This window comes from Heptranchias perlo, unplaced genomic scaffold (genome assembly GCF_035084215.1).
Source record: "Heptranchias perlo isolate sHepPer1 unplaced genomic scaffold, sHepPer1.hap1 HAP1_SCAFFOLD_266, whole genome shotgun sequence".
In the NCBI taxonomy this organism is placed as follows: Eukaryota; Metazoa; Chordata; class Chondrichthyes; order Hexanchiformes; family Hexanchidae; genus Heptranchias; species Heptranchias perlo.
The window spans coordinates 1-16,775 of record NW_027139278.1 but is presented as its reverse complement, the minus strand read 5'-3'; the positions used below and the strand labels follow the sequence as shown (position 1 = coordinate 16,775).

The window sequence follows — 16,775 nt, the reverse complement described above, 5'->3', positions numbered from 1 at the left end:
TGAACTGAACTTCTTCCGAGACCGCGTGAGATTCAGGTGGAGTGATTTGGGGACTCCTTTTCCCTCGTTGCAAAAGTTTGAACCGCAGATCAAGGATCAAAAGTCCAGGTCTAAATAAGGGCTTCTCCAGGGTATGAACCTCGAATCGAGAATTATAACCCGACCTCAACGAGCCCAGAAACAAGAACGTATCACGGACACATTCTATGAGAGGGCTGTCTGCATAATGAAAAGGCATTTTTGAAAAGACCTCCTGATCAGTTCCGTGTTGGATCCTGAACAAAACACAGCACTGTGTGCTTCTCAAATTCACTAAACACCACGAATTACACAAAGGCACCGCTGGGAGTTGAACCCAGAATCTCCTGTTTACTAGACAGGCGTTTTAACCAACTAAGCCACGGTGCCAATTCATGGGAGTGTCTCCCACCTCCTCTCATTAATATCTATCAGCTACACGTCACATTCTGTTGGGGGTTCAGACTGTTTGATCTTTGTCTCTTTCGCTTGCCCGTTTCCCTGTGAATCCCGATACTGACTGCGTTTCAGGCTGTGTTTATCTTTGTGTGTCCATCAGTGCTTTGATACACGAATGAATATTTGTGCTTGTGTTTGTTACTTTAAATAAATTCGGGATGGACAATTCTCGCTCTGACACTGAAGAACTAATTAAGCAAATTTCACAGTGAAGTGTTGTTTATTGTGGTGCTGAAACGAAAAAAACATAAAAGGTGCAAAGAGGGAAAACGGGAAAAACTTGTGAGTGAAATTAAGGACAACTTTCAAGGTCTTTACACGTATATTAAGAGAAAGAAGGGTGACTAAGAGTAATGTGGGCCCTTAAAGACAGATGGAAGTGATATTATAATTGAAATTCAGGAAATGGCAGACTTGCTGATACTCACAGAAAAGCATGAGGATAATAAACCAGATACGAGGAAAACTGAAAATAAATCAAGGGGATTCAGTGTAAGTAAAATAATGGTATTGGAGAAAACAATTAGACTAAAGATAAACAAATCTCCAGGACCTGATGGTGACCATCCCAGGGGACTAAGGGGAATAGGTGAGGAAATTGGACATGCTTTAGTCATGATCGTTCAAAACTCTCTTGATTCAGGAATAATTTCATGGATTGAAAAATTGCCAATGTCATTCCATTAATTAGGAAGGGTAGGAGAGATAAAGCAGGAAATTATAGACCGATTCGTCTGACGTCTGTTGTGGGGAAGTTACCAGAATCTGTTATTAGGGAAAGAATGACTGAGCACTTGGATAAACATGAATTGATCAGAGAGAGTCAGCATGGATTTGTAAAGTGTAAGTCAAGTCCAACGAAACTAGTTGACCTTTTTGAAGATGTAACTAACGTGGTAAATGATGGAGTGTCTATGGGGGTTATGTGTATATTGACTTCCAGAGGCATTCGTTAAGGTTTAACATCAGAGAGTGTTAACATAAATGAGAACATGTGGAATTCAAAGCAACCCATTGACATGGGGAGGGAGTTGGTTTGGAGGTAGGAGACAGAGAGTAGGGTTAATGGGTATGTACTCAAATTGACAGGATTTGATGAGTGGTGTCCCCCAGGGATCTGTATAAATGAGGCAGATAAAGGAATAGAGAGCGGTATATCCAGGTTTGTTGATGACACCAAGTTAGGTGGTGCAGTGAGTAGTGTAGATGGGAGCATAAAGTTATAAAGGGAAATTGATGGATTCAGTGAGTTGGTAAAACTGTGTCAGATGGAACTTACATAGAATTACATCGAATGTACATCACAGAAACAGGCAATTCGGCCCAACTAGACTATACCGGTGTTTATGCTGCAGACGAGCCTCCTCCAACCCCTCTTCATCTAACCCTATGAGCAAACCCGAATATTCCTTTCTCCTCCATGTGTTTATCTCACTTCACCGTAAATGCATCCATGCGATTCGCCTTAACTACTCCTTGTGGGAGCGAGCTGCACATTCTAACGCCTCTCTGGATAAATATGTTTCTCTTGAATGCCAGATTGGATTTATTGATGATTATTATATTCATGGCCCTAAGTTCTGACGTCCCCACTCCCAAAAGTACAAACACCTTATCTACATCTGACCTATCAAACCCTTGCATAATCTTAAAGTCCTGTATCAGGTCACCCTCAGCCTTCTCTTTTCTCTACAAAAGAGCCCCAGACTGTTCAAAGTTTCAATCTGGGGAAGTGTGAGGCCATCCACACTTTGGCCCGAAGCAAGATAAATCAGAGTATTTTCGAAATGGTGAGAAGCCAGGAACTGTGGGTGAGCAGAGATACTTCGGGAAATCAGGAAGAGTTGGCAGACAGGTGCAAAAAATAATTAAAATGGCTAATGGAATGTCGGCCTTTATCTCAAGGGAACTGGAATTCAAAAGGGTGGAAGTTATGTTAGAATTCTATAAACTCAGCTAAGGCCACATTTACAGTACGGCATTCAGTCCTGGGCACCAGACCTCAGGAAGGATATATTGGCCTTGCAGGAGGTGCAGCGCAGAAAGACCAGAATGATACCGGGGCTAAAATGGTAACATTATGAGGACAGGTTGCGTGGACAAGGTTTGTATTTCCTCGTGTATAGAGGATTAAGTGGTGATGTAATTCAGGTGTTGAAGGTGATTCAATGATCCAATGGTGGGTGTGTGAGTTGGTGCTGAATCGGTCCCCTTCAGTGAAGAGAGGGTCAGCGGGCGCCTGACAGACACGGCTCGGAACGGGACTCGCTTCTCTCCGGCAGCAGCGGCTGGTTTAGAGAGATCTCTCTGTCTGCTGCTGTTACTCCGCCTCCCGCACTCTGGGAGAACCGCGGAGCTCGGTCCTCATTTTTCTCTTATGGATCCGGCTCCATCCGTTTACTGTTGACGCGAGTGCGTCTGATAACAAGTCAGTCAGAAGCGGGTGCAAATCACAACATAGGCACAGGCCCAAGGACTGGGGACTGGTTTGATATTGGGTCCTTTTTAAGGGATAGGCTGTAGAATGTTTGTATAATAATAATGATCAGAATTAACTTTGATACAATGAAGTTTTTTTCAGTTATTTCCCATTTCCACCCTCACCAGTTTTATACAGTAACAGGTAACAATGTTTGAGGGATGTGATGTCCAGTGTTGGTGGAATCAGTGTAATTTAACTTGATACATTGAAGAATCTCTTGTCTATCCCAGGCTCTTACCTTAGGTTTAGACCCTCACCTAGTTTAAAATTGGTCACTCACTGATATAAATAAACCAGTAACAACCCCGAAACCTCAGCGGGGATATTTGTTCCGATATTTAATGACGGTCCCAATTTCCACTGAAATTCTCAATCAGCAAATCCCAGAGGCTGTTTCGGGTTTGACAAACTGTGAAACAGATTGTTTTAAAAGCCGGAAAGAGGGAAAAACTGGTGGTTGATATGAAGTGTTATACATTATCTCTTTCTGTTTCAGATTTACAATTTCTCTTTGTGTGTTACTGACAGGAGAGGCTATCACGGAGCCCAGTGACTGGGTAACGAGCTGCACTGAGTCATTGGCCTGTGTTACAGACCGGCTCGTTGGACCTGCTCATTTCGTGAACTCGCTGGTGTCTCAGCACGTGTGATGACTGAGTGAATCCCTTCCCACACACGGAGCAGGTGAACAGTCTCTCAACCAATGGGCATGCGTTGATGTGTCAGCAGTTCATTTCTGCTTTTAAAGCTCTTCTCACAGTCACTGCATGAAAAGGTCACTCAATAGTGTCAACAAGTTAATGTTTCAGAAGGTGGGATGATCGAGTGAATCTCTTCCCACACACGGAGCAGGTGAAAAGTCTCTCCCCAGTGTGAGTGCGTCGATGTCTCAGCAGTTCGTTTCTGATTTTAAATCTCTTCCCACAGTCAGAACATTTAAAGGTCTCTCAGTGTGAACTCGCTGGTGTTTCAGAAGGTTTGATGACCAAGCGAATCCCTTCCCACACACGGAGCAGGTGAACGGCCTCTCCCCAGTGTGAGTGCATTGGTGTGTCAGCAGATTAAATTTGCTTTTAAACCTCTTCTCACAGTCAGAACATTTAAAAGGTCTCTCATCGGAGTGAACTCGCTGGTGTGTCAGCAGGATGGATGACTGAGTGAATCTCTTCCCATACACGGTGCAGATGAACGGCCTCTCCCCAGTGTGGGTGCGTTGGTGTCTCAGCAGTTCAATTTTGCTTTTAAACCTCTTCTCACAGTCAGAACATTTAAAAGGTCTCTCATTAGTGTGAACTCGCTGGTGTGTCAGGAGGTGAGATGACTGAGTGAATCCCTTCCCACACACAGAGCAGATGAACGGCCTCTTCCCAGTGTGAGTGCGTTGGTGTTTCAGCAGTTCAATTTTGCTTTTAAACCTCTTCTCACAGTCAGAACATTTAAAAGGCCTCTCCCCAGTGTGAACTCGCTGGTGTGTCAGGAGGTGGGATGATCGAGTGAATCCCTTTCCACACACGGAGCAGGTGAACGGCCTCTCCCCCGTGTGAGTGCGTTGGTGTATCAGCAGATTAATTTTGCTTTTAAACCTCATCTCACAGTCAGAACATTTGAAAGGTCTCTCATCAGAGTGAACTCGCTGGTGTGTCAGCAGGGTGGATGACTGAGTGAATCTATTCCCACACACGGAGCAGGTGAACGGCCTCTCCCCAGTGTGACTGTGTCGATGAATTTCCAGCCTGGAGGGGGAATTGAATCCCTTCCCACAGTCCCCACATTTCCACGGTTTCTCCATGGTCCGGGTGACCTTGTGTCTCTCCAGGTTGGAACACGTGTACGATTTCTCCCCTCTGTGAATGGTGCGGTGTTTTTTCTGGCTGTGTAACTGGTTAAAGCACTTTCCACAGTCAGTGCACTGGAACACTCTCACTCGGGTGTGTGTGTCTCGGTACTTTTCCACTCACACTGATGTTTGAAATCTTCTCCCACAGACAGAACAGACAAACATTTCTCCTTCCACATTCAAAGGCCGATGATATTCAGGTCCTGATGAATCGAGTGACTCTGTCAGATCTTGACGTGATCTTTGGTTTGAGTTTCCCTCTGCAAATCCTCCCCTGTAAAAGGAGTTTATAAAAGTTATCACTGTAATTACAGGATAGAAATTCAGATCAGATAACTCTACTTTCTACAAAACATTATTTCCTCTCTCATTTCTCAAAGCTGTAAATCCCTGTCCCACACACTCTCCCTCCTCCCTGTGCTGAAATCCGAATCCATCGCATCATGTTTCAGTGGCCCTAAACCATAAGTGAAAGGGTGTGAGAGAGAGTGTGAGTGTGAGTGTGAGAGAGAGAGTGTGTGAGAGAGAGACAGTGAGAGAGAGAGACAGTGAGAGAGACAGTGTGAGAGAGTGAATGTGAGTACAGCAGTGGGCTCGGTGTGGAGAATGAAGTGGGGCAGGTGGAGCATGTTTCAGTGGGGCAGCAGTGATCATAATCTCCACATCATAATCTCATTAGGTTTAGAACAGTTATGGAAAAGGACAGGGGACAGTCAAATGTGAAAATTCTTAACTGGAGGAGGGCTAATTCCAGTGAGTTCAAAAGGGATCTTGTCCAGGTGGATTGGTATCAAAAATTGGCAGGCAGAACAGTCATTGAACAGTGGGAGGCCTTCAGGGAGGAGTTGGTTTGGGTGCAAAGTAGACAGATTCCCACGAGGAGGAAAGGAACAGCATCCAAAGCGAGAGCTCCCTGGATGACTGAAGATATAGAGATCACCATTTCTCCTTCATTGACAGACGCTCCCTGACCGATCACCATTTCTCCTTCATTTACAGACGCTCCCTGACCGATCACCATTTCCCCTTCATTTACAGACGCTCCCTGACCGATCACCATTTCTCCTTCATTTACAGACGCTCCCTGACCGATCACCATTTCTCCTTCATTTACAGACGCTCCCTGACCGATCACCATTTCTCCTTCATTTACAGACGCTCCCTGACCGATCCCCATTCCCCCTTCATTTCCCGGCGGGTAGTGAGGGGGGGATAATGTTCACTGTTTTATATTCGGGTCTGGGGCCGCACTCGGGGTTTGTAAAGCCTGAGCCTGGGCCTGAGCCCGGACCCGGGCCCCGGGGTTTATTGAGCCTCTTGCTCCGATCCTCTGACCTGCACCGAACGCGCTCCTCCCGCAGCCTCGACTGGCCGCGCATGCTCAGGACACACTGACCGAAAATGAGTCACTACTGCGCCTGCGTGCTGGGCTCCACTGATTCAGATAGGGCACAATCTCTACCGCGCTGCATGCTGGGTGATGCAGCCGCCATTGATGGTCTTAATATCAGGACGAGAAGCAAAGACATTGGAAGCAGGGAGAGCGCGTTTGGACCAAGGAAAATAAAATAAACTGAAACCCCAGCTCTTCGTGCCATTGAAACCGGCACAAACACACAGCGCAGACGCTCCACCACTTTGGTGAACTCCAGAAAATATTTTTTGGTAACTTTTATTAAATTCGTTTTTTTAAATGTTGCAACCGACGGGTTCAATTCAGGTTTATTTTCGAACTGCACCTCAGGATATCAGTCTCACCACTAATCCCGCCCTGGTGATTAAGGAGAGTTCCGGACCAATAGGAGGAGCGCAAATTGACTGGAGGGGTGACAGGGTGAGTTGGTCCTCCAACGAATCGGAGTGTGTGAGGGGCGGGAGTTGTGGCATAGAATGGGCGGGTTTAAACCCAGATGTCCCTCATTGTCTGAAACATAATTTTTAAAACCTAATTGATCTTAAACTCCAGGAGACAACTCGACCTTTCTGTTGCGTCTTGAAACAGATCAAACCAGATGAGGTGTTGCAAACATTTCAACATTTGTTAGAAAAACACATTAATTAAGAACAGCCAACATGGATCATTTGAGATAACTCAAGTCCACTGATAAAGGGAATGTAGTCAACATTGATTGTGAAAGGGTGTTTGGTAAGATGCCGGACAGGAGGCTTGTTGATAAAATTAGTACTTACCGCATTAAAAGGAATGAGGCAGTGTGTAAAGGAAGTTGTGTAAAGGGCAGAAAACAGAAAGTAGTGGTTAATGGATGTTCTCCAGACTGGAGGGATGGAAACAGTGGTGTCCCCCAGGGTCAGTGTTGGGACCATTGCTAACCTCAATACAGAGAATGATCTGAGCTTGGGTATGTGGGACACAAGGTGAAAATCTCCAGATGACGCCAAAATTGGCAGCGTGGGGAACTGTGAAGAGGAGTGTCAGTGACTTCATTGTGACGTCCACAGGTTAGTAAATGGGCCAGGTGAAATTTAATGCAGAGAAATGTGACGTGATGCATTTTGAGAGGAAGAAAAATGAGATGAAATGTAAACTAAATGGTCAAAGTTTAAAAGTAGAGCAGCAGAGAGACTTAGGGATGGAAGGTTCTAAATAATGCATTGTCTTATTAATTAACAAGTCTGAGAGTCAGCAACTTTAATACCTCATGAAGAAATATATGAGCAAATTCTCTTTCCTCTCCCATACCAGAGTAAACATGCAAATCCCCCGTGTAGACGAGATCAGCCCTCTGGATGGAACCACGGACTCCCTGAGCTTGATCTCCAGTGTCTCCAGTCCCAACTGCCCCTTACTTCAGTATCCCCTCACTTTTATACCCTGTTGTGATCCATCTCTGTTCCTGAAGCTGGAAGTTCCCTAATCTGTGGTTTACAAGGACACATTGCTTGGTTCCCAGCAGTTACTTTTCTTCAGTAGTGTTCTCATGATCCCTGAACTACCCTGCTTAGTGTTAATTAGAATCATAGAAAATTTACAGCACAGAAGGAGGCCACTCAGTCCATTGTGTCCGCGCCAGCCGAAAATGAGCCACCCAGCCTAATCCCACTTTCCAGCACTTGGTCCATAGCCTTGTCGGTCACGGCACTTCAGGTGCATATCCGGGTACCTTTTAAATGAGTTGAGGGTTTCTGCCTCTACCACCCTTTCAGGCAGTGAGTTCCAGACACCTACCAGCCTCTGGGTGAAAAATGTTTTCTCAGCTCCTCAATAATCCTTCCACCAATCACTTTAAATCTATGCCCTGCTCCTTGTTTGTTGACCTCTCTGCTAAGGGAAATCAGTCCTTCCTGTCCAGCCTATCTCGGCCACACATAAATTTGTACACCTCAATTAAATCAATCCTCAGCCTCCTCAGTTTCAAAGAGAACAATCCCAGCCTATCCAATCTTTCTTCATAGCTAAAATTATCCAGTCCTGGCAACATCCTCGTAAATCTCCCCTGTACCCTCTCTCGTGCAATTACACCCTTCCTGTAATGTGGTGACCAGAACTGTACACAGTACTCAAGTTGTGGGCCTAACCATTGTTTTATACAGTTCCAGCATAACCTCCCTGCTCTTATATTCTATGCCGTGTCTAATAAAGGAAAGAATTCCATTTGCCTTGTTAACCACCTTATCTACCTGTCCTGCTACCTTCAGGGATCTGTGGACATGTATTCCAAGGTCCCTCACTTCTTCTACACCTTTCAGTATCCTCCCATTTATTGTGTGCTCCCTTGCCTTATTTGCCGGTCCCAAATGCATTACCTCACACTTCTCCGGATTAAATTCCAAGCCCTGTTCTGACACAACACACTCCCGACTCCAGCTTTCAGTTGGAAATTAATTTTATTCTTGGAATGAGTTTGTAAAGATTCCCAAAGACTGGAATGGTTTAGACAGGGACAGGGAGAGGCCGCAGTCTCTGGCCACTCACGCAGGGAGCAGGAGGAGGAGAGGCGAGTTTTCGAAGTTTGAGCCGCCCAAATGGTCCAAGTTTCACTCTGTCCCTGCCTCGAACCTCCGAGGGTCGAACTGCTCGGGCTCCGCACCTCCCCTGGGCCTGCAGTGGGCCCACGCCATGCGGTGTTGAAAGACACGGGGAGAGCTGCACTTGCTCGCGGCAGAGAACTTATTAAAAGCACGTAAAGCCCCTGGTCAAGATGGGCATCACACAGCAGGTCTGACTGGCAACCTTCACACGAGCAGCACATTTAAATCAGGGTGTTGGACAGACTGTGAACGGGCACTGATCAAACTGGAGTCTCCAATGTCAGATACAGGCCCCAAATTACCCACCCGGATTCATTGTCAAAACAGTCCAGAACCCTCACATCACATTCTCACAGAGTGTTTGATGCAGCCATTTAACTTGGTGCTGGTGGATCAACACAGAGGGGAAAAGTGAACCCCATTTTGCTCACTGAAACTATTCTGGACTGACTGTCACAAGGACACGGCCCTGCCTTAAATAACTAGTCGAGCTGCTGTGGCCTCACCCAGGGGGAGCAGGACCACCGGGGGCCCTCGGATGACGCGAGGTTTGATAGCGGGGATAATCGCGGCCCGCAGAATGTTAGCCTAAGGTGGGGGTGCGAGGGGCCAGGCCTGGGGGGGGATTGAGGGGCAGGCCCGAGGGGGGGGCGAGGGTTAGAGGGGAGCAAGGTTCGATCAGAGGACACAGATTTACTGTAATTTTGGAAAGAACCAGATGGGAGAGGAGGAGAATTCTCTCTTTACGCAGCGAGTTGTTCTGATCTGGAATGCGCGGCCTGAAAGGGCGGTGGAGGCAGATTGAGTAATAACTTTCAAAAGGGAACTGGACAAATATTTGAAGGGGAGAAATCTGCAGGACCGTGGGGAAAGAGCAGGGGGGAGTGGGTCTAATTGGAGAGCTGTTTCAAAGAGCCGGCACAGGCACGATGGGCCGAACGGCCTCCTCCTGTGCTGTACGATCCTATGAGGTTCAAGGTGCAGCGGGGTCAGGGTGGAGCGGCTGTCACCAGCTCTGCCTGATGACCATCAGGTGAAGTCCAACACAGTGAAGGAAATGCAGCCCCCAGTGCACTCTCCCTCCCTGCAGCATTCCTCCAGGAATCCACTCGACACTGTGCAGCATCACACCGGCAAATGAGTTGGAGAGGAACTTCCACAAACGTTAGATTTTTCCCAAAGAAGTTCGGATGTTTGTCTCTCTCTCCTGGGGAGCAACGGGGCCGGGTGGAATTAATCCCAGTACCTTCCGAAAACAATCAATCAATCATCGAAAGCTCAGGGCAGCGAACACTATTGGTCCCACCTCCTGATCCAGAGCATGTCTGAGGATACTGATTGTTTCCAGGACTCCCTCAGACTGGTCTGAAACACCGACCGGGGGCCAATTACTGACTGCAATGCTACGAATTAAAACACAACCTGCAGTTTAAACATTCAAAGCACCCCATTTAATATAAAGAGACATTATTGTAAATTAACCCCACCCACTGAACACTCTCCAGGCACAGACACACACACGGGCCAACGTTTTACACACACACACACACACATCGTCGTTACTCAATGAGCTTCTTGGCTTTGAAGAAGCGTCGCAGGTAGAAGACCTGCCAGGTGGCCAGGCCGACGAGGCAGCACATGGAGAAGATGCTGAAATACAGGACACGAGCACTGGTGGACTCTGCACGGAGAGAGAGAGAGAGAGGGGCTCATCAAACAGGTTGGAGGAGTGGATTCAATCTGCACTAAGATCACTTCACTGAAGGCAGCCCTCCCTCTTCCTTTCACCTTGCTGCCCCGAGCACCGTTTCCCTGCTCCTGGGTCACTGCTGCTCCGAGTCTGGCCTTTGGTCGATGCCTGGGGTCACTCCCTCCCCCGAATCCCCATCCTGGATCCACTCTCGCTAAACAGCTCAGGTGAGAGCAGGGACATGGCAGGCCTTTCATGGGAGCGTCACTCTGTCCACAACTGACACCCTGTCCCTTTCTAACTGGTCAATCCCACCACCTAGAATCTTACAGCACAGGAGGCCTCTCGGCCCATCGTGCCTGTGCTGGCTCTTTGAAAAAGCTGTCCCATTAGTCCCACTCCCCTGCCCTTTCCCCATAGCCCTGCAAATGTTTCCTTTCAGTGTTTATCCAATTCCCTTTTGAAAGTTATTATTAAATCTGCTTCCACCGCCCTTTCAGGCAGCGCATTCCAGATCATAACTCGCTGCGTAAAATAAAACCCTCATCGCCATCTGGTTCTTTTGCCAATTACCTTAAATCTGTGTCCTCTGGTTACCGACCCTTCTGCCACTGGAAATAGTTTCTCTTTATTTAATCTATTAAAACTCTTCATAATTTTGAACACCTCTATTAAATCTCCCCGTAACCTTCTCTGCTCGAAAGAGAACAATCCCAGTTTCTCAACATAACTGAAGTCCCTCATCCCTGGTACCATTCTAGTAAATCTCCTCTGCACCCTCTCCAAGGCCTTGACATCCTTCCTAAAGTCTGGTGCCCAGAATTGGACACAATACTCCAGCTGAGGCCTAACCAGTGTTTTATAAAGGTTTAGTATAACTTCCTTGCTTTCGTACTCGATGCCTCTATTAATAAAGCCCAGGATCCTGTATGCTTTTTTTAACAGCCTTCTCAATTTGTCACCTTCAAGGATTTGTGTCTGTGCACTCCCCAGGTCTCTCTGTTCCTGCATTCCCTTTAAAATTGTACCATTTAGTTTATATTGCCTCTCCTCATTCTTCCTACCAAAATGTATCACTTCCCACTTCTCTGCGTTAAATTTCATCTGCCATGTGTCTGCCCATTCCACCAGTCTCTGTCCTCCTGAAGTCTGTTACTATCCTCCACATTGTTTACTACATTTCCAAGTTTCGTGTCATCTGCAAAGTTTGAAATACCCTGAATACCCAAGTGCAAGTCATTAATATATATCAAAAAGAGCAGTGGTCCTAATACTGACCCCTGGGGAACACCACTGTATATTTCCCTCCAGTCTGAAAATCAACCGTTCACCACGACTCTCTGTCCTTTAGCCAATTTTGTAACCATGCAGCCACTGTCCCTTTAATCCCAGGGGCTTCAAATGATCCCTTCTGTCTCTGGACCCCGTTTATACCGTCCTTCCCCAAAAACTTATTCCACAACTCTGCCCTCTGGTGTAGAAAGGTCCCAGCCCTCTGACTCCAACTCCCTGGTTTAGATGAGTGGAGGCCTCCAGCCCATGGAGCACCCCATCTAACGGCCCATGAAAGGACTCTGTGTTTTCCCTCCGCTGCCCGACTGAGAGCCTCCCCTCCGGGTGTTCCATCCTGCCCACACTCGCCCCAGTTTGTACACACGTTCCCTTATCCTGCAGTCAAACTTGGAATGAAAATATGCAGAATCTTATCTGCCTCTACAAGGCCCCCTTGTCAGAAGATGGTGGGTTCGAGCCCCACTCCAGAGACTCGAGCACCTCATCCAGGCCGACACTCCCAGTGCAGTACTGAGGGAGTGCCGCACTGTCGGAGGTGCCGTCTTTCCGATGAGACGTTAAAATGAGTCCCTGCCTGCCCCTCTCAGGTGGACGTAAAAGATCTCACAGACACTAATGGGAGAAGAGCAGAATTCTCCCCTGGGTGTTCTGGCCAATATTTATCCCTCAACCAACGCCACTAAAACACAGATTATCTGGTCATTATCACAACGCTGTTTGTGGGATCTTGCTGTGCGCAAGTTGGCTGCCCGTTCCCTAAATTGCAACAGTGACTCCACTTCAAAATAGTACATTACTGGCTATTAAGTGCTCTGGGACGTCCCGAGGTCGTGGAAGGGGCGAAATAAATGTACGTTTTTTTTAAAACGAAGTCCCTTTGACACTGGGGATCAGTCCTGCAGTCCTTTTAACCCCCTGGCCCCTGGTACCCAAGCCCTAGACCACCCCTCTTTACTCAGAGGGCTAGTGGAGGGCAGTTGGGGCAAGGGATGCTTTGCCACAAAGTGCCTGAAGCAGAGCCCACTGCATCTTTCACAGGACGACTGGATAACCGTATGAAGCTGAGGCTCGTGCTATGGGGGAGAGAAGGGGAGAGGGGCTTATGTCCCGGGAGGTGGAGGGAGCTAAAACCCACAAACTTCTGACTCGGAGGGGTGAGTGACGCTGACCGAGGAACGAGACAGGGTCCCCGAGACCGAGAGCAGTAAGTGGAGAAGGGGCGGGTGTTGCAGACTGAAGCCTGTGCTGGGTGCTCCTACCATTGGTGTCCCTCATCTCTTCCTCTCGCTGCTTCATGTAGGCAAAGTCATTGACGATCGACTCTGACAGATCCTCCAATCGTCGCAGCTCCACCTCAAGTGGCTTCAGCTTCTCCGCCTTGGCGATCTGGGCAGGGAGAGAGAGAGAGAGAGAGACGGTCTGTAAGATCGGACAAAGATGTAGTAAATCCATTGTTGACATGAGAGACCCACACTACAGAAAGGATATTGAAGCACTGGAGGCGAGGGGAGGAGTTGTAGAGAGGGGCGAGGTTCTTAACACTCCCAATCTTGTTTCTTGATATCACGTGGAGTGAATCAAATTGGCTGAAGACTGGCTTCTGTGATGGTGGGGATATCGGGAGGAGGCTGAGACGGATCATCCACTTGGCACTTCTGGCTGAAGATGGTTGCAAACACTTCAGCCTTGTCTTTTGCCCTCACGCTGGACTCCGCCATCATTGAGGATGGGGATGTTTACAGAGCCTCCTCCTCCCGTTAGTTGTTTAATTGTCCACCACCATTCACGACTGGATGTGGCAGGACTGCAGAGCTTTGATCTGATCCGTTGGTTGTGGAATCACTTAGCTCTGTCTATAGCATGTTGCTTCCACTGTTTACCATGCATGTTGTCTTGAGTTGTAGCTTCACCAGATTGGCACCTCATTTTTAGATACATCTGGTGGTGCTCCTGGCATGCTCTTATACACTCCTCACTGAACCAGGGTTGACCCCCTGGCTTGTTGGTAATGGTGGAGTGAGGAAAATATCGGGCCATGAGGTTACAGATTGTGCTGGAATACAATTCTGCTGCTGCTGATGGCCCACAGCGCCTCATGGATGCCCAGTTTTGAGCTGCTAGATCTGTTCTGAATCTATCCCATTCAGCACGGTGGTAGTGCCACACAACACGTTGGATGGTGTCCTCAGTGCGAAGACGGGACTTCGTCTCTACGAGGACTGTGCGGTGGTCACTCCTACCAATACTGTCATGGACAGATGCATCTGTGACAGGTAGATTGGTGAGGGCAAAGTCAAGTAGGTTTTTCCCCTTGTGTTGGTTTGCTCATCACCTGCCACAGGCCCAGTCTGGCAGCGATGTTGCTAACAGTCCTTTTATACTTGTTTTAACTGTCTGATTCACTTGTTTTATTCCTTATGCAATCTGCACTTGTGTATAGAACTCTTATTTGGGCAACAGACCGACTGGACCACATCTAGAATATACTGTGTGCAGTTTTGGTCTCCTTATTTAAGGAAGGACGTAATTGCTTTGGAGGCGTTTCAGAGAAGGTTCACTCGACTGATTCCTGGGATGAGGGGGTTATCTTATGAGGAAAGGTTGGACAAGTTGGGCCTGTATACACTGGAGTTTAGAAGAATGAGAGGTGATCTTATTGAAACATATAAGATCCTGAGGAGACCAGAAGGGGCAGATGCTGAGAGGATGTTTCCCCTTGTGGGAGAGATTAGAACTCGGGGACCACAGTTTAAAAATAAATGGTCTCCCATTTAAGACGGAGATGAGGAGAAGCTTTTTCTCTCAGAGGGTGGTGAGTCTGTGGAACTCTCTTCCCCAGAGAGCGGTGGAGGCCGGGTCAGTGAATATTTTTAAGGCTGAGTTAGATCGATTCCTGATTAACAGGGGAGTCAAAGGTTACAGTAGATGGACAGGAAAGTAGGGTTGAGGTCATAATTAGATCAGCCACGATCTTATCAAATGGCAGAGGGGCCGAATGGCCGACTCCTGCTCTTAATTCGTAGGTTCTGATGCTGTTTTTCTCACTTCTTAAAAATATCACACTTGTTTTTCATCACTGCTGTATTATTTTTTAATCAGTTATTTTATTATTTCCTGTATTTTTTTTATGAACCTGAAGTATTTATATTACCTGTGACACTATTTGTGACCTGGACTTTGTTCTCATCCCTTTTTCTTATCAGTGAGCTATTTTCACTTTTATTATTATTTCTGCCCGAGCCCTCCCCGTACCCCAGGACCCCCCCTCGGACTCACTCACCCGGGGGCAGGCGGCTCTCGAAGCAGATCTCAAACATGTCGTAGTCGTCAGTGGTGAAGGCGAATTTGCCCTGAGTCGCCTCCTCCTTAGAGTACAGGATGTGTCCGGAGGGAGTCCGTCACCTGGGGGAGGGGAAACAGAGAGGTTACACCCTGGCTCCAGCCCGGAACTGTCCCCCCACAGCTCCCTCCCCACACCACCGTCCCAATGGTGGAAAGGTACAAAAAGATCATTAAAAAGGATAATGGAACGTTGGCCTTTATCTCGAGGGGCTGGAATACAAAGAGGTGGAAGTTATATTACAGCTGGACAGAGCTCTGGTCAGACCCCCATCTGGAGACACTGCGTCCAGTTCTGGGCACGTCCCTCAGGAAGGACATATCGGCCTTGGAGGGGGTGCAGTGCAGATTCACCAGAATGATACCGGGGCTAAAAGGGTTAAATTACGAGGACAGGTTGCAGAGACGAGGCTTGTATTCCCTCGAGTGTCGAAGATTAAGGGGTGATCGAATCGAGGGGTTTAAGATGATTAAAGGATTTGATGGGGTCGATAGAGAGAAACTATTTCCTCTGGTGGGGGGAGTCCAGAACAAGGGGGAATAATCTTAAAATTAGAGCCCGGCCGTTCAGGGGTGATGTCAGGAAGCATTTCTTCACACAAAGGGGAGTGGGAATCTGGAACTCTCTCCCCCGGAAAAGGGGGAGGCCGGGGGTCAATTGAAAATTTCAAAACTGAGATTGATGGATTTTTGTTGGGGTGAGGGGATTAAAGGGAATGGAACCAAGGGGGGAAATGGAGTGAAATACAAATCAGACATGGTCGGACTGAATGGGGGGGACAAGGTCGGACTGAATGGGGGACAAGGTCACTCCCCCCTCCCCCCCCCCCCTCTCCTCTCTCCCCCCTTCTCTCTCTCCCCCCCCCTCTCTCCCCCCCCCCCTCTCTCTCCTCTCTCCCCCCCTCCCCTCTCCTCTCTCCCCCCCCTTCTCTCTCCCCCCCCTTCTCTCTCCCCCCTCTCTCTCCCCCCACCCCCTCCCCCTCCCCCTCTCTCCCCCCCCCCCTCTCTCTCTCCTCTCTCCCCCCCCCTCCCTCTCTCTCCCCCCCCCCCTCCCTCTCCTCTCTCCCCCCCCCTCCCTCTCTCCCCCCTCCCCCTCTCTCCCCCCTCCCTCTCCCCCCCTCCCTCTCTCCCCCCTCCCTCTCCCCCCCCTCCCTCTCTCTCTCCCTCCCCCCTCCCCTCCCCTCTCTCTCCCCCCTCCCTTCCCCTCTCTCCCTCCCCTCCCTCTCTCTCTCCCCCCCTCCCTCTCTCTCTCCCCCCTCCCTCTCTCTCTCCCCCCTCCCTCTCTCTCTCTCTCTCCCCTCTCTCTCCCCCCCTCCCTCCCCTCTCTCTCTCCCCTCTCTCTCTCTCTCTCCCTCCCACCCTCTCTCTCCCTCCCCCTCCCCTCCTCCCCTCCCTCCCTCCCCTCTCCCTCCCCTCCCTCTCTCTCCCTCCCCCCACTCTCTCTCCCACCCTCTCTCTCCCTCCCCCTCCCTCCCTCCCCTCTCTCTCCTCCCCCCTCTCTCTCTCCCCCCCTCCCCCCTCCCCCCTCCTCTCTCCCCCCCTCCCCCCTCTCTCTCCCCCCTCCCCCCTCTCCCTCCCCCCTCTCTCCTCTCCCTCCCCCCCTCTCTCTCTCCCTCCCCCTCCCCCCTCTCTCTCTCCCTCCCCCCTCTCCCTCCCCATCCCCCCCA

The 16,775-nt window shown here is 48.8% G+C and overlaps 1 protein-coding gene and 1 non-coding gene across 2 annotated transcripts; both read right to left on the bottom strand.

Annotated features, from left to right (window-relative positions):
- Nucleotides 1–334: 334 nt before the first annotated feature.
- On the bottom strand, nt 335–408 carry trnat-agu (transfer RNA threonine (anticodon AGU)). The gene has a single exon. It is a non-coding gene; the product is annotated as a tRNA-Thr (tRNA).
- A 9,806-nt stretch (nt 409–10,214) lies between these two features.
- Nucleotides 10,215–15,171, bottom strand: LOC137310619 (transmembrane emp24 domain-containing protein 10-like; the record flags this gene model as incomplete). The annotated part of the gene is made up of 3 exons (XM_067978355.1): nt 10,215–10,467; nt 13,029–13,155; nt 15,050–15,171. Coding segments are annotated over 3 exons (371 nt in total), but the record flags the coding sequence as incomplete, so codon positions are not given.
- Between the last annotated feature and the right edge of the window lie 1,604 nt (nt 15,172–16,775).